At 45.5% G+C, this 23,718-nt stretch overlaps 1 protein-coding gene across 5 annotated transcripts in view; it reads left to right on the top strand.

Annotated features, from left to right (window-relative positions):
* Positions 1–23,718, top strand: part of robo1 (roundabout, axon guidance receptor, homolog 1 (Drosophila)) — a 164,228-nt gene that overhangs the window by 124,918 nt on the left and 15,592 nt on the right. For all 5 annotated transcript variants that reach the window (XM_088300858.1, XM_088300853.1, XM_088300857.1 and 2 more), the window contains 12 exons: positions 4,561–4,681; positions 5,783–5,921; positions 6,006–6,133; positions 12,653–12,777; positions 13,102–13,273; positions 14,752–14,951; positions 16,961–17,042; positions 17,125–17,293; positions 17,951–18,117; positions 18,434–18,555; positions 20,056–20,287; positions 21,979–22,100. In XM_088300858.1, coding sequence (XP_088156984.1) covers positions 4,561–4,681; positions 5,783–5,921; positions 6,006–6,133; positions 12,653–12,777; positions 13,102–13,273; positions 14,752–14,951; positions 16,961–17,042; positions 17,125–17,293; positions 17,951–18,117; positions 18,434–18,555; positions 20,056–20,287; positions 21,979–22,100 — 1,779 coding nt within the window. The remainder of the gene's footprint in view (positions 1–4,560; positions 4,682–5,782; positions 5,922–6,005; positions 6,134–12,652; positions 12,778–13,101; positions 13,274–14,751; positions 14,952–16,960; positions 17,043–17,124; positions 17,294–17,950; positions 18,118–18,433; positions 18,556–20,055; positions 20,288–21,978; positions 22,101–23,718) is intronic.

Genomic DNA, 23,718 nt, shown 5'->3' on the forward strand with positions numbered 1-23,718 from the left:
TCATCTTGCTTGAGGCGAAACGAGTTCTCCTTACTTTTTGTGTGTTTGTTGTCGGACGATAAAATTCTTCCAAGCTTCTTCTGAATCGTTTGCTGATGCTGCTTTTAATAAATGGTGTCACAAGTGGGACTCAAACTCACACCTCAAAGTTAAAATGTTCTTCATGTTGTTTCTTTTAAGTTGCTTTCATGCTTCATGAGTGCATCCTTGTAAAAAAAAAAAAAAAAAAAAAATCTGCTTTCAAGCCTGGGATTCCACTCCTTCAATGACATTTCTCTTCAGGGTGGATCGCTATAAAGTTGGTGCATGATTCATCAGAATGGTTTAATGATCCCGGTTTAAAAAAAAAAAAAAAAGTCGGCTCGGCTTCAAGTAGGATTGAAAGACACAAAAAAAAAAGCCTCCAAGAATTTGATGCTGTCAAATCATGTGCGACCTCAGACGAGAACGTCCACGTTGCGTTGCCCGACGTGGCGTCGCACCGCAGTCAACTTGTCCAGATGGAATAAAAAAGAAATAAATATCGTGTGTTTTCACGGAGCTGCGGGGGGGCAGACGGAGGACTATTTGCAACGTCTCCAGCAGCTGAGCTCATCAAAGGACCCCTCATCCTCCGCTGCCGTGCTGTCGTTAGCGCCGAGCCTTCCTCCCGTCGCGGAGCATGCCGGAACATGCCGTATCCATGGCAACTGCAAAGTCTCTTGCCGTTTGGATTTCGACAACATGCCTTCCCGTCCATTGTGCGTACGCGCTAATGACACGCTTGTAAACTGTGTTCCTGACTTGATGTGTTGCGCTTTGTGAACATAAGGTCCCGTCGGTTCGGCAGGCTGCGACATGTAAAAATAAATAAAATAAAATAAAAATCATCATCTTCTAGGTGCAACTAACCTTTTTATAGTCGTGTCACACGACACCATTAGTCAACAAACTCTTAAATGTGATTGAAGCGGGAGTTAAATGACTTGGAAAAGAAACGCAAAGCCGGCCGTAATTTACAATTCAATCGGTACGTTGATTAAAACTAAAAAATGTTGACATGATCATTAAGGTTAGCTAAAAGAGTGAATGGTGTGAGTGAATGCGACCATTCCGGGGTGAAGTCCTTCTTTTTCCCAAAGTCAGCTGAGAAAGACTCCAGCTAAAAACTGCTCACAGAGCGATGATCGACCGGGCCGATTGTCACGGACCATTATTTGAGTTTTATTTTGGCTGGCTGCAGCACACATCTCTGTCTCTCGCTGCTGTGCTCGTGGCCTTGCCTGCAGAAGCAGATTGGCCCGCCCACAGCACCATCTGATTGGTTCCTTGTAGCAACCAATCAGCAGTTAGCTTCCCGTTTGCTTTTTTTTTAGTCACACGCACTTCGGGAGAGGTCCCGCAAGCATACGAAGCAGACTTTGCCAAAATTTGAATAATAATAATAATAATAATATTCCCTTTATTAATCCCACAATGGGGAAATTCGAGATTCGAACCCAGGCCTCCTGTGGAGACTGGGTCCTGAACGCGGCGCCTTAGACCACTCGGCCATCAATGTCGGTCTACTGCAACTCACCACTAATAGAAAACTATTTGCTGTCGTAAACTTTGAAGAGTTGTTTGTTTTCAATGAACTAGAGGACATGCAGCTGCGTGCACTTTTTGTTAGACTTTTAAAATTAAGTTGTCTATTTTCTAAGATCTAAAAAAGCTTTTGCAAGTTGTAAATCATAAATTAACTCATAAACTACCCGCCGGGTAAAAAAAAAAAAATGGATCTTTGACGTCTTTAGCCGTCAATGGCAGTAAATGAGTCACGTTTGGGAGTTTTTATTTTTTAAATTGTGACACCATTTTAACATTTTTTTAATAATATTTTGTTATCGGCCTCCATGACTCCTAATAATCGGTATCGGCCCTGAAAAAAAGCAGATGGGTCGATCACTACCTGTGGCCCTGCGCAGCAAATATGCGATAGAAAATGGATGGCTCATTAGAATTGGCTAACGGGCTCTCTTGCCATCTTCTTTGCAAAACTATTTTCAACATCCAGATTATTTTTGAGGGAAATTAAAACCAATCAAACAAATGACGTTTTGGAGTTTATCTTGTTTTGCCACCGCAAGAAATAAGTCTTCATTTTCAGTTGAGTTCCGCGGTCGTCAATCATTTTTCCACTGCAGGAAAGTACCCCGGCACCTATTGTTTCCAAACATCACGAAAAGCTTTCTCATCTGTTCGTCGTAAATCCCTGAAAACGCAGCTGCAGTATTGTGTCACGTTTTGTGCTGCAGTTGGAGCTAATCATCGTCCTGCAAAACGAAGCGCTGTGCAAACACAAAAGAGGCAACACACTCAATGGAGCCTCTCACATGATCAGCATTGCCAAATGGAACCAGACACCAAAAATGGAGCCATCTCCCCGCAATGTCGGCATAATGGTCAGCTTGCCGGGGGGGCGGGGCGACGCGGTGCTAGCGTTAAGAAACGCTAGCAGTTTGCGTTCAGTCGCTGCGCTGCCGCCAGTCCAAATATGCCCTCTGAGGTCGGAGAACTGCCACAGTCACGGTATGTGCGCACAGAGCGGACTAGACTTGAAGTGGATCCTCCGCCCCACCCCCCAAAAGCAACCTCAGGCCCCCCGCCACTCTACTCTGCTCCCTTTTCGCTACTTGCTATGCAGTCTGACCTCAGACGCTTTTGTGTTTGAGTTGTTAAGCTTTTGCTCAAACAAACAGAAACATAATGATACTTCAAACCCTCGCAGCACCGCAAATAAAACTGGCGTTCCGCGTTCCTCTTCAGATCCCCCAGGACTCCCGTTTTGCCACGAATATTAAACAATGGAAAGTGCTGTGAATACATCCTCCGAAATTCCAAAGTGTGGCATTTGGTCCGGGGTTCTTTTTTTTTTTTAGCTTTGGTTCCGGCTTCAAATTCTATAACAGGCCTGAAAAGCCAACACCAGGAAGGTTTTTACCGCTGAGTCAACCGAAAACTCTCCCGACACCTCAAGTCAACTCAACTTCAGATGAAACCAAAATACTGCAAACACGTCTGCAGGACTTCCCAAATGAGGACCAGAGTCGGACATCCTCGGTCTAGGTCTAGAATTCTTGCGTTTGGGTCAAGCGAGACCATTTTTTTTTTCATTGAACTTGATTTCCAAGAAAAAGGTGTCTGAAGTGATATTCAAACAACTGCATACAAAGACCGTAAAACCCATCACTTGAGAGGTTTTTATCATTGGGACTACTTGAAAGCCTTTCAGAACCACAGGGTGCCCCAAATAAACTGAGCCTGCCTCGCCAGATCCATTTCGCCTTTAAGGTTACATCGCCAGGAGGAACCCAAGTTTGGCTCGAGGCTCATATTTTTTTTGGGGTGCAAATCCCAGATGGGCCTTTTTTTTTTTTATCTTGGTTGAAACAAATTGTGACTGAAGTGTCATTCAGACACCTGCAAACAAAGACCACAAAAACCATCACCGGGCAGGATATTATCCCTGGTACGACTTCAAACCCTTTAAGCACCACGGGGTGCCTTCCAGAACCCCTTAAGATCCATCCACCTCCCTTTCGCAATCATACGCAAATCATTTGAAGGAGGAAATAATGCAAAGTTTGCCTTGTTGGTCTGCGCCTCCGCTTTGGGTTCGACAGGTCCAAGTTTTCAAGTCCTGGATGGCCTCCATGTCTTTTACTACAATTTAGTCGGCGGCTTCAAGAGACCTCACATGTGTTTCGATTTGATTACTCAAAGATGATTTGATGGAATCCCATCAAAATGTTGGCACTTGGAAACCAGAAGGAATTTTCTGCCGTTGCTCTACTTGGTTGCTGTTTTTCCAAACATTGTGTGTCAAGTTCTCTGCCGGTTCGCTCTCTTCTAATGAGGGTATCAGTTACCTGCCTGCAGGTGGTGATCCCGACCTCACAGGCGCTTTAAAGGTTAAGCCCCACCGGGATACAGAGACCATTGGACCCTGCGCTTTTGTTCGACTGGTGCGCTTGTCAGCCGAGAGGAATCGTGAGGAAGGGGAGCCTCGGGTTTGCTTGTCCCGTCTGCCTGAGAACAAAGCGGCTCCTCTGGCCTGTAATCAAAGCCCTGGGAAATACCTGGACCTGGACAAACTACATTCATGTGCTCCTCAGAGGTTTCTTGCCACCCCCAATAGAAAGTCGAAGGAAGCTGTGAGTTGTTGAACGATTCCTCGCAATGTTGGACTCAGAGAATAGCGGCTTTTTGAGGCAGCTGGAAAAGTGCTCGCAGTCCTGCAGAGCCTCAGGTGCTCCCTCGGGTGAGGCGGGGGGGGGGGGGGCGGTTGTGTTGGATTGTCAAAGTGTTTTTTGGCTCAGCTTACCTTGAGGGGAAACAGGCTGACTGATAGTGATTTAGACTTTAAGTGGAAGCTGAGAGGCAGCCGCAATGAATGGAGCCTTTCACCAACGACTTTTTTTTTTTTTTTTTTTAACGGAGCCCGGCTGTTTTATCGCCACGGTTGTAACAACCTCTCCGAGATGTCTGAGGCACACACACACCTAAATAATTCATTTTCCTCTCACGTTTGCTCCTCAGATCCGCGGCGGCAAGCTGATGATCACCAACGCTAGGAAGAGCGACGCCGGGAAGTACGTCTGCGTGGGGACCAACATGGTCGGCGAACGGGAGAGCGAAATAGCCGAACTCACCGTGCTCGGTAATTAGCATTTTTCTCTCCCAGCCACGCTTTTTCTTGACTTTCGGCACCTACACAAACTTTTCAGTCGATCCCGATGTGTGCCTTGGATTGTCTCTCCCCCCCGGAGAACTTAATGGTGTCGGTAACCTTTAATCAGATAAGATTGTGAGATGACCTCCAGTCTCACTTTCTAAGCCATGAATCACACACTGACACCACCAACTGGACCCGCTTTTCGCCCCAGTGACCCCCAACACCTCCTGAGTGGGGATTTTATCACCGACTCCTCGGAGGCCTCGTAGAATTTGGCCGAGAGAGCCGCCGCCGATAAACGACCTAAAAGACCGTTCTGTGTTTGGCACCGGCGGTCTTCTGTCTTCATTACGTTGAGCTTCTTGTGTTGAGCATCACGAGAACTTTCATCTTTTGCTTCCCACAGAATGTGGAATTATTATTTTTCTTTCCTATTATGGATGGTTTTCATTCCAGACAACAAGAAACTGACACCCGATACGTTTACGAGCAAATAAAAGCAGCATACCACCACTTTACTTCTGTGGTACATTGATTTATAAGTTTCATTTGTTACTCAACTTACTGTGTTTTCACAACCGTAAGGCGCACTTTAAAGTCCCAAATATTCTCTTAAACGGACGAGGCGCCCTGTAATGCGAGCGCCTTGTGTATAACCTGAGATCCAAAGATCTGTACAGTCGCTATTCAATTGAGCAACGTACTTGATTACTTTGGAGCATTTTGTAGTCCATGTTCGGAGCCCCTACCGGTAAAGACTGAGACTACACCGCTCACGACAGCTCTCTCTCCAGCCATCTGATTGGCTGAGGCTGAAAGACTCGTGACTCTAAAGAGTGTGGTGAGCTAGCATGCGCGAGCTAACATGCGCCTCATAGTGCGGTTCGCCTAGTGTATGTGTTAAATTCAGAAATAGCACCCACAACCGATGCTGTGCCCTTTGACACGGCCGTGACAATATGGTACTCCGAAATCCATTTTTGCGATTTTTAGACATAAATTGACCAAGGGACGGCTTGTAACTGGAAAAACTCCCTTCGTTGGGGCGCTTGTAAGTCATTTTCTCATTGTCGTCCATTCGTGCAGAGCGACCCGGCTTTGTGCGTCGGCCCGGCAGCCAGGTGGTGCTGGTGGACCAAAGCGTGGAGTTCCGCTGCGAGGCTCGCGGTGACCCGGTCCCGACGGTGCGATGGCGGAAGGACGACGGCGACTTGCCCAAAGCCAGGTGCAAATTGTTTGCAACAGTCACCCTCTCATCGTCTTGTTTCTGGTCTCCAGCTGACATCTGTGTGTGATTGCTGCACCCAAGGTACGAGATCCGGGAGGACCACACACTGAAGATCCGCCGTCTGACCTCGGCGGACGTCGGCTCGTACACGTGCGTAGCGGAGAACATGGTGGGCAAGGCGGAGGCGTCGGCCAGCCTCACCGTCCACGGTAAGACTGCGCTCAGTCGCTCTTTACAGCATCTTTGGATCCGGTCGGATTAATGCTCTGTTTTTCCGTGTTTTGTGGGTGGACGGAGTCGCTCTGACAGACGTCTTATTTGTCCAAGCATAATGGCGGGCGGGCTGTTTAAATTCTTTTTTGTCAGGATTCCCACTCAGCGCTAGTGCTTTGTAAATGCATTTTGGGTTTGAACAAGACCCTTTGCCTTTTGAGGGGCTTAATCTGACCAAAAGTATGTCCATCCTGGTGGAAAATATTTCTTTTAGGCGTCGCGAAACGCACTCAGTTGCGCCCCCTGGAAAGTTGCCGCTTTGTTGATTGTAACAGATAAAATGAAAACTCAAATTTCAGTCGTTTTGCTTCCCGTCGAGTCTAATCTTTTGTAGATCGTAGTAGCGATTGGAAGTAGGTCGACCATTCTCGAGAGATTGTCCAAACTTTTTTTTTGCCTTCACACTCGAATTTGATCGGCGCTTGGAGGGCGAGGAATGCGAGAATCGCTTTAATTTGTCTTCCAACGGTTGAATTGCCATTTTGGGAGGGCTTAAATACGGCCCCAATTTTTCTTTTTTTACCCACATGCATCTTTGTGGAAAATGATGCGATTCCCAACATTGCTAACCCGAAGTCACTTGAGCGCTCATTTTAAAGTTCCAAACAAAAAGCGCCCGCTTCCACCAAGAACAGCTAAGCGTGTCTATGAAAACTTTGCAAGATCTCATGCCTGAAAGCGAACGGCGGGTTGAAGCGGCCTTTGCCACCAAAGTCCATCGCTCATTCTGTGGCTCCCAAATTCAATTAGAATTTATTACGCCTCTTGACTTGAGGGCAATCGACGCTGGCTGCGTTTTTTTACATTGCGCAATCCTTTCTTAATGAGCTCATTGATTTCTAATCACAAGAATCCATAACCGCTGTAGCGGTGTGAATTTGGGAGCTCAGCCATTCAATCGAACTTTTTTTTTTTTTTTTGGGAAACACACTTGACATTTCTCTGGAGAACCCGCCCTCATTTACGTCTTAAGCTCGCACGATGCTATTTGTAAACATCTCAGCGTCTCCTGTGGCCTTCTCCGCTGGACGTCTTATTAACACGCTTTGAATATAAAGCAGCCGGTCACAGAGCGTGAACATTCAGAAAGAAGCCATTCAGGGGGGAGCCGGTGGGGGGGGGGGGGGGGTGTCTTGTATCGGCCCAGAAGCCCCCTTGAGATGTGGAGGGAACACAGACTCCATTTAATGGCAAACTAATGGGAATGTTGGGAGTTGTTCGCGCGGAGAGTGACGTGCCGTGCGGCGGGGGTTGGGCGAGAAGACGGTGAGCCGGCGTCTCGCCACCCATGCGGAACGTTTTAGGAATCGGCCCGCTTTTCCGCGGTGAGGTCAGCCATATTAATGTCACTTCCCGCAGTCGGTGGCGCTCAGATATAATGAGACGGGGCAACTCCCCCCCGCCGCTCGGCTGTCTGCAAACACGTCCACTTCGTCTTCACTTGGCGACCCTTTGCAATTATTTCTTCATTTTCGGATTGGCTCAGGGAGTCCGATTAGCCGCGGCTGCCAATATCAAGTCAATACGTCCGATCGCTTCGCTCGCGCTTTGCCTTTCTCCGTGATGAAAGGTTATTGACCAGCGCATTCAATAAATCGTGTTCTTGCTGAATTCGCCTTCGTATTTAATGGGAATGAAATACTTCTCACCCTGTGAGGGATTCTGGGCAAGTTCTCACGTGAAGGCTTGGCACATTTTGGACTCGTGATGCTACTCTCTTTGTCCAATTGATGGACTCCATAGACTTGCGGGACGGAAGGTGTTGCCGCCGCTAATGAAAGACCGGTGGGCCACCGTCCCTCGCCTGCAAATGTCGCGTTTCGAATTCCACGAAAGGACAGAAAACACGAATAATTGTCGGTCTTAAGCGACCACAACACGGTAGATGTAAGGTCTCGCGAGCAGGATGTTGTCCTTGACGGGAGCAGATTTATATTCCGAATCTTATGTCGGGACAAACTCTCTTGGCATTTCAACTGCACGACTTTTTGGAGTGGATTTTCTTTTTTGTTTTGAAACGTTACGGCTGTTTACGCTTGCGCTTGATTTAGAACCTTCAAACCTGTACACGTTCCGGGCCCATTTATATTACGATATTCTTGTTTGAACCCGGACCACTTTTTTTTTCTCATTCACTGCCATTGACGGGCATAGACGCCCAAAAAAAAAAACATTCATTCAACGGGGCTGGCAGTGAATGAGTGAAGATATTTTCTGTGTATTCTAAGTCCAAGTCTGAACTAGGAATTGCGTTAATTCCGCCTGTGTGAGAACGTCTGTTACGTTTGTGATTCACTCGGCTTCTTATATAATGTGGCATGAGAAAATGCCGTTCGCGGGGCGCAGTCGCCGTCCTTCAAATCCAATCCCCGTTGAGCCCAGTAGAGGAATCCAGAAAGGGGGGGGATTTTCACACCCTCCTCGGCGGCTCGGTCGGACTGTCGGCAAAAACAATGTAGTCGGTGTGCGAGCGCTGGCTGCCTCGGGGCTGTTTTTCTTTCGATGCGCGGCGCTCTCGTTACTAACTAAATCGGCCGATTGTTGTTCTACACGCTTCTCGGTCGGCTACACCTCCCCGGGACTTATAAATATGTCAAGAAAAATATTCCCCTTAATTGATGGCGGAAAGCCACCAAAGTCAAGCTAAGACTTTAGCTTGAAGCCATGTGGCGACTTGTTCCTTTAGCTCTTGAGTCGGCAAGCACGCTAATGCGCTCGTTCTGGGAGGCGCACCTTTTCTTCAATTATTTCCACAAACACGCAATTTGGGAGATTTGGGGGGGATTTAAGTTACAGGATGTCTGTGACAGCTTGTTTGTTTTTTTCTTTTTTACAATAGCCTTATTTCGACGTACATCACTTGTGTTTTTAGGATTCTTATTTTAACCTCACGTAGTAATCTTTGGAGTTTTTACATCAGTCTTCTTTTTTTCCTCTTTTTAACTTGTGCAATATTTGATCTCATTTCTACATGCATAGCATTTTTTTTTTTTTTCGGGAATTTTATTTGATTCTTTCCCGTGGACTTCTTTTACCCATTGAACTTTGTTGCGTTTTTGTTTACCTTTCTTACTTTTGGGAGTTAAAGGATCCAATCATTTGAACCTGTAATCCTCTTTCAGGTTTTTCTGCTAGTTTTCTTCCAACCTGTGCAACTGCGAGAACTTTTATGGTCGTCTTATTTTACCTGCTGTGACCTTATGAGAGAAGTCCTGTTTGGAACTTTGGGATATTCTCAAGTCGTCTCATTTGAACCTGCACAACTTTGGGGGTGTTTCCGTTCAGTCTCATTTTAAACCGTGAAACTTCTTAGGCAGCTGTCGGACCCTTGTAGTGTGTGTGCGTGTGTGTGTGTGTGTGTGCTTGAAGATTAGGTCATTCAAAAGCATTTTAATGGGTTTGATGATGTGCTATTTTCCCCAAATAAGACTTCTTTATTTTATTTAAGTCGGAGAAAGGTTTTGAATGGACTCTGCATCCCGAGATCGACGTTACCAACGGTTTGTGCTAAAGAGCCTTGACGGAGACTTCAAGGCAGGAACTTTCTTGTCAGCAGTGTGCATGCTGTTGATAAAACACTCGGAGCCCCAGCTGGGTGACCGCATTTTAAACACACTTTGCTGTGTGTGTGTGTGTGTGTGTGTGTTTGTGTGCGTGTGCATATGGTTTTCGTCAGCCTTCAAACACACTCTCATTGTGCTTCGCTCACTGTTGATGTCCAACACTTCCGATCGTCCCGCGTCGCACAAATCCATGCGGACGATCCCGGACGGGAGTTGCCATTAATCTTGTTCATTCTCCAAATGCGGCGCTAATAACGTTTCGATGTCGGCGTCTTGGGGATTTTGCATCGCTTTGGAGTGCGCCGCCTACTGGATCGGATGCCGAGAAGTCACGGCCGCCAACTTTAGGTTTGGAATTAGCAACCACGTATTGTCGATACGCCACCGCGATTTAGTTTTTTCATTTTTTTTTTTTCAAGAAGGTACTGCTAGCAGTTTGCTTCGTTTTCGTTTTCTGTATTTTACTGTTACGCCTAATTGCGTAACTGTACTCATCCGTGACGACAAAAAGCCGAAATCCTCTGATCGTTTGTCGTCCTCGATTTTCCGATCAGTTTACTGATGAATCTAGCAGGAAGCGAACGGCGCCGCCCGGCCGTCGACGGAGCAAATTGGTGACCTCATTAAAAGCTCAGACGTGTGCGTGGGCAGTTTTGCGATTTTAGGCTCTGATGATGGACAAAAAGGAATGTCTTCACCCGGCAGAATGTAAATCTGCATTTTAAAGGGCACAGATGAGTCAAAGGCGCGGGAGGGGCGGGGGCCGGGGGGGGGGCAGGCGAGGTGGGCTAAGATCATTACTCCGACTGACAGCGTTTATGTTTCCGTGGGAGCACATAGATTAGATAAAGCGAGCCATCGACTGCGCAAGATTTATGACCCGGGGAGTGACAAGTTAACATTCACCTTGCCTTTTAATGGACCCGAGCTGGCGTTGTTGACCGTCCCTCGACTGCTGGGGGGGTGCGGAGGCGTTCGTCGCGTTTAGTTGGGCAATCTTCCATCATCTTGTCATTTTGATTTGCATAATCCAACATATTCCTTGTATATGAAATGTTCTTTGCCATGTGTACAACCCTCTAATTGTTTCTTTAAAAACATCTTTTTCTTTTCTTTTATTTATTTTTATAATTTGACTATATATATATATATATATATATATATATATATAATAAAAATAATACATAAAAAAATAAAAATTTTTGAAAATATTTTACTGCCATTTTCAAGCATTTTATTTCCTGTTGTATGTATTTAGTCTTTTCTTATTTAGTAATTTTTGCATTTTTATTTGCATTTTTTTTATTTCCACCAAGTGAGTTTGATTTTACTGTTTAGTCATCCTGCCCCAAATAATCCAAAGAATAAATATCAATAAAATCAATAAATGAACAACGCATCCATTTTTTTTTCTTAAAATAGATTTGACCCACAGCATAGCAGGAAGTTCTGTTCGTATGTTGTGCCTGGTGTTTTATTCTGAAAGGCTTGTTGTGTGCATTTGTACCCCATTGACATCACCTTGTTTTGACATTGCTCATTGAGGTTTTTGTGTTGTTGTCTTTTTTTTTAGTTGTGTCTGGTAAGTTGACTTGTCACCCGTCACCTGAGACAGGAAGCTGTCGCCACTCCACCCACACCCACTCCCCCATCCATCCTCCTCCCATCACCACTCCACACGCCAATCATGTCACTGTTGTCACCAGCGACGGAGACAAAATGGGTAAAAAAAACAAAACAAAACAAAGCAAGCACTGGTCTTCGGGCCCTCAAGGTAAAAGTGTCTCATTTCTTTTTCTATTGTTGTCTTCTCCCTTTTTCAATACATTTCCAAACAGCGCGTCTAATTTGCCGACAAATGAGGCCTTTATTTCAAAGGACAGCTTTCCAATTGCTTTTTACGAATGTGCCGCGCAGCCCCGGTGTACAAATGATTAAGACATTAGTCGTCGGAAAATGTTGGGCCGCACCTGGACGCTAACCAATGAATGTGCTGCGGCCCCGTGGAAGGTCCAATGTGTTGATGCATGGAAGTTGACGCCCGCCCTATTGGAGGCTGTCGGCACGGAGCAGATGCTTAAAATGCATTGCACCACACCGACCCCCCCCCCCCCCCTACCAAAACCGTTTCCATGTAAATTTTAATGCTCCGAGCCCTCGCGTATGCAAATGAGTTGGCAGCTGGATAAACTTTCTTGTTTATATTACATGCATATTTGCATCCGTGCAAGGCAAAGTCTTCGTCGCTAAGTCGGTGCTACAAACTCGCCGATTGGGCTCGGTTGTGCAAAATCTGCCACAAATGAGCCACAAATGAAAAAAATATTCTTCAGGTTTTTTTCTTTGTTTTTTCAGGAAAGTGCAATATCAATCGCTCGTCTTCTTTTTAGGCACGGCAAGACAGCTTTATTTTTAGAACACATTTCATACACGATATGCTTCAGACAACAGCATATTTGATATTGATAAAATTCAAACACATTTGCACAAGAATTAAAAAAAAATGTCAAGAATTAAAAGTAGGTGTCTAAATTTACCCAAAGCAAAAAAGAAATCAAATGTTGAAAAAACGGTGATCAAACGTTTGTTTGTAGGACGCAAACCTTGTTGCCAAGGGCAACAGTGACACACATTTATCGACAAAATTGTTTCAATTTGAATATTCTGGTTGTCGTGATTCGCCGCTCGGAAGTCGTGAATAACAAGTTTGACGTCATGCCAAAAGCAAAAGCCGCGACATTGTCTTGCAAGAACTTCCCTCATACTTTCTGTCGCTTGTTTTTATCGCCACAAAAGTTTGGAGTTGTCAACCGATGACAGCCCCAAAACATCTTTTTGGACGCGACAACGCGCCACCTGGTGGCTGACTGTTGAATTTCGGCTGCTCTCCAGTGCCGCCGGCGTTTGTGGTGAGGCCGAGGAACCAGGTGGTCGGCGTCGGCAGGACGGTCACCTTCCAGTGCGAGGCCACCGGCAACCCTCAACCGGCCATTTTTTGGCAACGGGAAGGAAGTCAGGTAAGCGGCCAAAAGAAATTCAAAATGGGGTCTTTGCTTACGAGTTAAATTTGTTCCAGCAAGAATGGAGATGGCGTCAATCCATCTCAGTCCCTCGAAAAAAACACCAACAGATTTTCTGTCACGAGAAAAATTGCACTCTGTCGTATTGTGAAAACACACAGCGGGGACGCTCGTTACAGAATGAAATACATTGAAAAAGAATTTGATCGAAAGTCAGCACAAAGAAAAAAAAAATCACCAAAAGCAGTTGTAAATGGCGGCCCGGTGTCCGTGGTGACGGCGGCGTGCTGAGTGTTTGTCGTGTGTTGTGACGGCCCACAGAACCTGCTGTTCTCCTACCAACCGCCGCAGCCGTCCAGCCGCTTCTCCGTGTCGCAGACGGGCGATCTGACCATCACCGGCGCCGAGCGCTCCGACGTGGGCTACTACAGCTGCCAGGCCCTCAACATCGCCGGAAGCGTCATCACCAAGGCGCTGCTGGAGGTCACCGATGGTAAGGCCGCACGCTCACAAAATAGTTGGCAGTGTTTTAACCATAAAAAAAAAAAAGAAAAAGTTACACTGCTCAACAACAAACTAGAATCACAAATCGGATCGAAGGGCCTCAACACGTCAATTCGACGTCTGTCAGAACGTCCGGAGTCGTTGGCATCTGCGTCGGCTTTTGTGTTCTTCGGTCCTTTTCCGGTTCGACGTGACAACTTCTTGACGTTTTGCATTTGTCCAGGCCTTAAACTTATTTTGGGATGCAGATTTTATTTAGGTTTTTGCGATATTTACATTTTTTGTTTTTACAACTTTTTTTTTTATGAAAAGGGAGATTCTACTCTTTTTTTCTGGTCATTTTTTTTCCATGGCCATATTCTGCGCTTCGCGTAAACTCAGTTCTCCAAAATCCTCCCGGACGACAGGCGAGCGCGCTTTGAAAATGGCGTTCAAAGTCGGCCTCCGTTCGTCCACCCTGCGTTTTGCGCAACCTTCTTGCTCGTCCCGTCGCACTCAACGCCGCCTTCGCCCGTCCTGCTCTCTGGAAAATAATAACGACGAAGGCCAGTGCCGAAGCGGCAATTCGGGTTCACGCCCGCCGTGGTTTTCGTCCCAAACACAAACGGGCGAGCTCTCTGCGGCTGGTGACTCACGCCGCTCGTCGATGAGTAATAATAATCATCGGGGAGGCGTCGCCTGGCGCCCGTCGTCGTACGACGCTCCTCTTTGATCACATTTTTGGAAAACAGAAACACGAAATTGTCATCGGAGCCCCGGCGCTCATTCTGAGCGTCGATTACAAAGAACCAATTTACTCGCGTACTGAGCGTGCCGGGTGCTTGCTCGTATTTTGATGATGCCGTATGTACTTTAACAAAAATATTTAGATTGAATCCTTAATATTGATGATAAAATATGAATTGGGATGACATTTTTATGCAAATGATTATAAAATGCATTTATGACTCAATCAATCTCCTGCAGCAATGCGTTCTGATAATTTGTCCTAAAAATGTTTTTACTGTCATTATTGATACTTATGATTGATTAAAACCGTATAACAATGTCTTGATTTTATGTGACTTATTTCAATGAAGAAAAAGCAAATCCAAAGCCATGTCACTGAGCGTTGAATATGTTGCCCGAAAGCTCAACAATTTTCAACTCGATATTTTGCCGTCAAAACCTTTCGAAATAAGACTTGCAACGTTGCCGTGCGCGACGTCACAAAGTGCGACTGTTTGGATTTGATTTTGGCTGTAAATGTTTTTGTGCGACGTCTGCCTGCCGCGGGATGATGAGAAAATTGCTCGCAGTTCTTCACGTTGGCTCGGTTTCATCGTCTCCCACGCTCGCGTGCTGCGTGTCACCCGTTTGCTACCTTTTCCAATTATTGTGTCCCCCGCTGCACAACGTCTCCCTCCTCTTCCATTTGGACACATAATTGCCCTTTTTTTTTTTTTTTTTTGTTCTTTTGTCCCTCAGTGGTGTCAGACCGCCCGCCGCCGGTCATCCGGCAGGGCCCGACCAATCAGACGGTGGCGGTGGACGGCACGGTGGTCCTCAGCTGCGCGGCATCGGGCAGTCCCACCATCCTGTGGAGGAAGGACGGCGTGCTGGTGTCCACTCACGACTCGCGCGTCAAGCAGCTGGACACGGGCGCTCTGCAGATACGCTACGCCAAGGTCAGAATCGAGCACAAACCGCACACTCGAGCGGACACTTCCACCATTTGTCAAGTTGGGCTTCACTCAGGGTGGCCACGAGTGGCCGAGGACACCCCTCAGCACTTCTCTTTTTTTACATTTTTTTCCTGCCGTAGTCACATGAATGGTGTCTTCTCGATACTCTGACACGAGTTTTTTTTTGTTTTTTCATATTAACAGCATATTTAAAGAATAAATGTGCAATTGATCAGAATGTAAATTCTAAAATAATATTTATTGGATTGTTATAGTCAAGAAGTCATTGTTTGTCAGGACTTCATGAAATCAAATACACACACACGCTCGTAACATAATTGTGAAGAATTTAGTGAGCAAATCTGAGCATGCGTAAACAAAAGCAAAGAATATGAGCTCAGCAAATTTTTAAAATGAGAATAAATTCAATAATATTTTAGCAGTTAAAGACATCAAGACGCGTGCAACACTTTTTGGAATATCTGTCCGCTGTAGTGACTGGTGTGCAACTTTGTCTCACCTCCATGAGGGTTGGCGGGGGCCGGCGGGGGGCGGCGGGGGGGGGCCGGTTAATCCCATCCCCACAGGTTTGCAAATAACACCTCAGCGGTCCGCCACTCAATCGTCACACGCAAAGCCTTCGTTCGCTGTCAGGTGGTGGCTTTTGTGTGAAATGTGGCGTGCGAGTAGGTGTGTGTGTTCGAGCTGAGGGGGCGGGGAGTGTCCCCCCCCCCCTCCTTGTCACAGGGTGAGAGTTCGCGTCAGTTTTCGGTGTGCTGATGACTGTTGGCGTGTCTTGCGGTTTACAAGATTGCACAGCGAGTGGCCCTGCGGTGAAAGCCATGCATGGGGGGGGTCAGAGGGGGCAGTGCACCCCCCACGTATAAGTGCGGTAACGGGGCCAGTACTCTCCATCAACAAAGATGTCACTTCTCCCGTTTCATGAAGATGATTTTGACGCATGAGGCAATTGATTTTATGAATGCGGTCGGCTGGCGTGTTTCCGTTGCGTGCGCGCGTGTCATCCGTTGTTTCGCTAAGCCAGACAGATGTCAACGTCTTCCGATAAATCAGTCAAGCTGGGTGCAAAGTTGGCGTTGAGAAATGATCATGATGTATTTGTTCACATTTGCAGATGTCGATTTTATGCTGAAATAACAAACACAACAAGCATGATGATTGAGTTGCTGGCACCCGCAGATTCGCATATTGATGGTTTTTTTTCTTTGTTTTTCTTAATAAGCAAAGAAAAAACATTTTTTTCTTCACGACACGTTCTTTTTTGGGGGTGGAAAACGTACATGAAATATCTTTAGTGCTTTTTGAAGTATTTGGATTGTTTAAAAAAAAAGGCATTTCAGTGTCGTGGATTTTTAATTATTTGCAGCAAATAACGGGTCAACTGTGTTAAATATGGCTGCCATCACGCCGAAACCCCCTAAGTCAAAATGTTATTTTTTTTCCACCGATCTATACTATTTGACATTTGCAATTAATTGTCCAATCAAAAGTGGCCAAAATTCTTTGATGATGTTCTGGTTGTTTTTTGGGCTCACCTGGAAAGTGAGGTGCGAGATTTCGGCCAGCAATATTTTTGTTTCTACTATTTATACAATAAATAATTGAAAAAAATGCAGCTTAGATATTAGCCCAAAGCAGTGCGCAAATGACATTAGGTTGTATTAGCCAACAACAGAACGTGAGGTGTAAAAAAAAAAAAAAGAAGCGAAATGGAAGTCGCAGCTGTCTTTAGTACTCCGAGTGACGTGTTCACTTGCCAGCACAGGGCGGGAGGGAACGACTACGATGCAGAAATGCGCGCACCTTCAATTAGTCTGTGCTGCTTTTTTCTATTTTTTATTACGTCTGCCACTCAACCTTCCACCCAAGACACGATCGCGAGATGATGAGGAAAACGACAGCCGCACCGCCGGCGAGCCAGCCGACACGCTTGGGGCGAGACGACGAAAAGCAAAGTGTGTCAGACGCTAACAGATCAATTCCATTTCCAGCTGAGCGACGCGGGCTACTACACGTGCATCGCTTCCACGCCCGGGGGCGAGGCCTCGTGGAAAGCTCATCTTCAAGTCCAAGGTAAAACGGCGCCGTCATCAATCGCGACACAAGCGAGAAACGGGAGTCGACCTTTTCCGCCATGTCCCCTTGGTCCGATCAGAATTTGGAGTTCCCGTGCAGCCAAACAGACCCACCGACCCCAACCTGATCCCCAGCGCGCCCTCCAAACCCGACGTCACGGACGTCAGCCGCGCCTCCGTCACGCTCTCCTGGAGGCCCAACCTCAACGCCGGGGCCACGCCCACCTCCTACGTCATCGAGGCATTCAGGTAAACGTTGACACGTACGATCACTTTCTTGTTGGGTTTTTTTTCTCATTTTTTTTTAAACTTGGAATTTATTTTTGGGTTGGGAAAGCAAAAATGCGTCCTCAGTTCCCCCCACCCCCCACCCCAATAAAAAAAAAAAAAACAAGTTGTTTGATATTTCTTGCTACTGTTTTTATGCACAAAGTACAAGCAAAAATGTCTTTGTTTTGCAGCAAAAAAATTTTGTTTCTTTGCCGCTGATTTTAAAAAATTCAATAAATAAAATTCTCACAAAATGTATTATCAAAATGTATGTTGAGCTTGTTGTTGGTGATGTTTTTATCCGCGAACAAAAAATATATGACTAAATTAGGAATGGATCTTGTTAACATAATAAAATAATTGTTCGTCAAGTCTCAGATAAAAAAGAAAAAAATTCAAAATGATGGATTGTAAATCCGAATTTTATATTTTTTTATCTATGAACAACGACAAAAATATCTTCACAAAATTCACCGTTTCCTGTTTGTATGTTTTTGTCAATGACCCAAATAATGATTTCTTAAAAAAAAAATAATGCAGGTAACTGAAATATTGTTTTCAATTTTTTTTTTCCCTCTCTCTCCTGAAACTACGGCTTCCCTGTGCATGTGCGTGTGTGTGTGTGTGTGTGTGCAGTCACGCGTCGGGGAGCAGCTGGCAGACGCTGGCGGAACACGTGAAAAGCGAGTCGTTTGTGTTGAAGGGCTTGAAGCCCAGTGCCGTTTACCTCTTCCTGGTGAGAGCAGCCAACGCCTACGGACTCAGCGACCCCAGTCCAATCACTGATGCTGTGAAAACGCAAGGTGCGCTACTCCGCAATCTCCACGTGACTCCTCCCTCATGTTGTGTCATCCAAAGGATAACATTTGTGTGTCATATGATCGGACATCAGGGCTGATCAGATCAGCATCAAAAATTCAGGTCTTGATTCATTCAAAATAATAAAAAAAAAATATATAAACATTTCCGAACGGAAGAGCAACATCTTCGTTTTGTGTTGGCGTGTGTTTTTTTTTTTTCCTTCCTCTTCCTGCATTCCCGACTCCTCGATATCATGTGACTTTGTTGTAAAAAAAAAAACAGAAAGTGCTAAGATGAGTTGTTCGGTTTTGCCTGCAGACATCCCGCCAACCAGCCAAGGCGTGGACCACCGTCAGATCCAGAGGGAGCTGGGCGAGGTGCTCATCCACCTGCACAACCCCACCATCCTGTCCTCGTCCTCCGTCAGGGTGCAGTGGACGGTGAGTGCGGCCGACGCCACCTTTTGCCCGAGCCAAAGCGCCGACCTCTTGGCGGCTTACGCGGGAAGCTCGCTGGCACACGGCTCGCTTCAAAAGCTGCCAATTTTGACGCAACGGGGGGGGGGCAGCATGGGCGTGTCCATTGGTGCCCCCTCGCTGGTCGAAAACAGTGGGCGGCTGTTAAAATAATACGAGTGAGAAGGAAGAGGCGGCCAACTCTCTGGCTCTTTAGCCAAAATGGCTTGCAGATGATGGAAATAAAATGAAATCAAATAAAAGTGGGAGTGAGAGAGCCAAGCGTGACCTGTTAATTACGCTCAAATTGACCTGTTTTATAGTTAAAAAGTCAAATATTTTGTCCATTTCTACTTCAAAAAAAAATCAAAAGCAATCCATACTAATTTTCTTCATATGTATACTTTTTTTACATTATAATGTGTCACTACAGGCATTTTCTCATTTTTTATAAGGGGATTAAATGTAATTTTTTCCCCTCTTTTTCCTGCGATTTTTAGACAATTCAAATGCAATAGTATTATATATATTTCATATTTTTGATAACGTACTCGGCTGTTTTTTTTCCCCTTCTTGTTTCTAAATGATAATGACACAAATACGATTTTTAGAAATGAATTTTTTTTACTATAATGAATTTCAAATGTATCAGTTATCTTCCTATTAGATTTTCTCGTTTTGTTTGTTTTGACTGAAAATCTCTTTTAATGTTCGCTAGCTTTAACTTCGCACTCGACTCGACTCCACCCTTTGCCGAGAACGTTGGCACGAGCCCCTGGTGTCGTTGCCGGGTCATTTTGACCCGCCACAGAACGCAAATGTTTTAAGCTGCACATTTGCTTCAGCGAATTTATCAGCCTGATGTTTGTCTTGGTTTTGCGTTTACAGGATAATCATAACCACCTGGGCCGGCAGCTGATTTTATACGCAGACAAATGAAAAAACATGTTTTAAAGCAGGGCTGTTCACCTTCCAGTCTGACTTCCGAGGACGTTACGCTGCATCATAAAACGGCTTTAATTCAATCAACAGACACTCGTCAGCTAGCCTAGCCTAGCCTAGCCTAGCCTAGCCCTTAACTCCTGATCCTCCCTGGCACCATGGCGTACTCCGCCACAGGCTGATCGAAGTTTAACCAGCTGCAGACTTGCAGGAACCTTTGGCCAATGACCTCATGCCTGGTGCAGTTCGTACAAATGACGGCACCGTGTCAAGGCTGAGCAACTTGTGCGGCTTGCGCTCGCCTGGCAACTCGCTGCAGACTCCTCGGTGTTGCGTTTCAGAGATGCGACCGTACCATGCGAGTGACATAACCAACTCACTTGTCACGCTAAAGTTGTTTTGTTGCTCACTTGCCACTTATTTCCTTGCTGCTCTTAATCTCCTCGTGGATAAAACACCAAATTCAGACTCATTCCATCTTTGACCGCTGACCTTGCTCGACTCTCACTGCTCACGACGCTTTGTTTTCCCGCCGTCCACCAGGTGGAGCAGCAGTCCCAGTACATCCAGGGCTACAAGGTGATGTACCGGCCGTCTCCGGAGGGGCCGATGCGCGGCGACTGGGCCACCTTTGAGGTGCGCACGCCTGGCGAGGACAGCGCCGTCGTGCCGCAACTCCGCAAGGGCGTCACGTACCAGTTCAAAGTGCGCCCCTTCTTCAACGAATTCCAGGGCACCGACAGCGACGTGAAAATCGGACGCACTCTTGAGGAAGGTATGTGCGTAGGCATATGTGTCCGTTTGTGTGCGCGTGTGAGTGTATGTGCTTTAGCGCTCGCATGCGTGCACCCGCATTTTCATGTTGACACTCTTTTATATGCACAGCTTGCATGTGTGCAAGGAGACAACAGCTGTTCACACCAGGCAGAGCGGCGGGGGGCCGAGTGGATGGGGTGGGACGCTGCGGGGGGATTATTTTCCAACGTGCTACACTGAAGCATGCAAGGCCCCGTCGATACAGTTTTGTACTCCGCAGTCTCCACTTTGCTGCAGAGGCAATTGAACACTTGAGAATCCATGCAGAAGAATGACAAAAATGATCACACATTCCAACTGTAATTTACATTGTTGCTCTGCCTCCGCAATTTGATCCGCAGTCTCCACTTTGCTGCAAGCGCCCGCAGTCTCTTCTAGGATAAAATTGCCAAATCACTTTATCCTTTTAGGATGCACAATGAGAAATTATGAAAATAAACACACACTGACTTTAGCTTTCCATGTGCCTTAAGTCTGGAAGCTGCAGTTTTGTGTTGCCCTCTCAAGTCAAATTGTTACGTCGCTGCAACACTTGAGAATGCACGGCCAAATAAACACACATTCTAGCCTTGACCTACTCTCTAACCTCTAACCTACATTGTAGCCATTACACGTTTACTGTTGAATGCGCCATCTCCACTTTGCTGCAGAGACCCACAATCTCTTGTTGGATAAAAATGCTTTGTTATTGTAACATTTGAGGATGCACGACAGTCAGAAACTAAAAACACACTTACTTCAAAAACGTTGCCTTCATTCTGAGGAGCGTTGCTACGTTCTACTCCATAGTCTCCACTTCGGAGCAGCAGTATGGCTTCCTGTTGCCCTTAGTCTCCGCTCAGATAAAATAGCAATCAATCTGAGGAAAAGCTAAGAGCTGAAGCAAAATGTACGTGCGTGCATGAATGAGTGTGTCACGTAACAAAAGCATCCAAAACAAAGCTAACGTTAGCATGCTTATTTATCGTCGTTATTTCTTCCCGTTTCTTCTCAAATGTTACAATGACACGAACATTTTATTGGTTCATGATGCCGAAGGAAAAATGTGCCCGCCAGCCCGCCACACTGTTTACTGGCAAGTGTTGACGTTTTGCTATTTAATTGAATGCTGCCTTTGATGAAAATGACTGCTTTCACATCACGCCACGCTTTCTTTTTAGCATGCATTTGTCATTATTTTAATTAAAGCTTTAAATGTCCTCTAATTTACTCTCAACTTAATGAACCGTCCTGCTAGGCAAATCGAGGGATGAAACATGCCGCTCCGCTTTTGGTTTGTTTTGTTAAATTGGTGTGAAATAAGGTGAGCGCGTGTGTATGAAATGAAATGTGCTAAAGTGGAAATAAGTGGGGGGGTCGGTGGTGAAGTTTCTTTTATTTTTCAACTTAACAGCCACAATTTCCTTATTTTGTTTTGTGATGCTAAAATATGCTAAAAAATATGTCCAATAGGGAAAAAAAAATATTCCATGAAATTATTTTTAGAGATATTTTTTTTCCTTTCAAACTGCCAGCCAACACGCCAGGACTGTTTTACAGCATCCATTTTTCTCTTGTTCCTTTGTTGTCTGGAAGTAGGCGAGACTACCGCGCAAAGGTGTGTCTAATATATTTTTCCCTCCTTTGTGTACACCCCCAACCTCCCATCAGTGCCCAGCGCGCCTCCCCGCGAGGTTACGGTGACGGAGAGCGCTGACAACGGCACTGCCATCGTGGTCTCCTGGCAACCGCCGCCGGAGGAGGAGCGCAACGGGGTGGTCCAGGAGTACAAGGTAACCACCCGAGGGGGAGGCGGAGGGACACAAAGACACAAAGATGGCTACGAAAAAAAACGAATCGGTTGCAATTAATTAAATAAATCAAGCAGAGCACTCAGTTGTGAAATACTGCCATCTAGTGGGGAAAGATAAACTGTGCCAGGTAAGTGTGGTGTGGAGCTCAAAAAAAAAAATCCCAAATAATAATCCACCACTGATCATTTTTTTTGTTTCATACCAGCGCCTGCCCACATTTTTGGGGAAAATCAATCATGACCTTTTTTTTTTTTTGGCCAGGAATTGTTTTTGTTTCTTTCAATTTTGATTGAAAAATGTAACAAGATTCAAACACGAGAACCACAACGCCAATTGATTTAAGCATTTACAAACAAATGAGTCGGAAAAGTAAAGAAATTGAAGGTAGCTTACTAAAATGACCAACACCAAAAAATATTTTGCGCACAGATTTTTTTAGAACACATGTTTTTTTGTTTTAATGTAATTCCATTTTTACATGAATTAGGTTTTATAATTAAATGTGGCAGAAGATCACCAATCTTGACTTTCATTGGAAAAAAGGATAAAAATTATTTTATAGTATTATATATTAAAATGCAATACATACTTTATGTTGAAATAAAAAATACTCAAAACGTTGCCCCTCGTCATTATTATTATATATTTTTGTTAATGAAGAATAGGCAAGATTTTAGTTCCGCTTTATTATGGTCACAAAGTTAAAATAATTCCTATTACAGTGGTGTATTTGTTTGACTCTTTCCAATATGTCTCTGTGTAAACTAAACAGGTTTGAATTTGACACCTTGGAATGAATTGCACTCTTCAATAAACAAACCAAGCGCTTGTGTCTTTTTTCACGTGCTGTGGTGCAGGCAACGCTTGAGTCCTTCACTGGCACGTCTGATGTGTCACATGCTCGCCATGTTGTTTGCGTGCGTGAGGGCAACAAGCGGCTTGCATTTGCCAGCCCCATTTTAGGGCTTTCATCTCCGCCGCTTTCAGTGCCCAGGAAGCGTGCACGTGTGGCGGGAAAGCACAAGGTCTGGACGCCGATGTAAAGTTCTCTTTGTGACGGCTACATGTAGCTTAGCTGTGGAGCGCACGCGACCCGCCCCTCCCTTTGAGTGACAGCTCCTGCAAGCCACTCTAATTGGCTTACGGGCCTGACGACTGATCCCCTCCCAGTTTGTTTTCCACAGACGGCGAAGTGTTATGACTGCCGCGCTTTAAAACCGAGTCTTTGTTCGGCGTGGCCTGGAATACAGAGCCTTGTGTTTTTAAAAGCGTCCCCGTCATACGATAGCCACGTCCCGCTGCGTTGTGGCGATCGTTGTTGCCACCCATTGTGAGCGCCCGTAGAAGCTGCCATGATGGATTCACTTTAATGCATTGAAAAATATTCACCAGTGTCATCATTTCACAGCTTTTCAAACTTTACAAACGATTTGTACGCTATTTAGTAGTGTGTGTTGGTGTGTGCATGCATTGTTACATTTGTGTTTGACTTTATACATTTCATTGCTGCATTTAAATTTAAAAGATCCCCGTTATTTTTTCTCTCTTTCGTGACACTCTGTAGTTGCTTAAACGTGACAAACGACTTTGATCAATC

This window comes from Idiotropiscis lumnitzeri, chromosome 7, assembly GCF_059441095.1.
Source record: "Idiotropiscis lumnitzeri isolate Australia: NSW breed Sydney's pygmy pipehorse chromosome 7, RoL_Ilum_1.0, whole genome shotgun sequence".
In the NCBI taxonomy this organism is placed as follows: Eukaryota; Metazoa; Chordata; class Actinopteri; order Syngnathiformes; family Syngnathidae; genus Idiotropiscis; species Idiotropiscis lumnitzeri.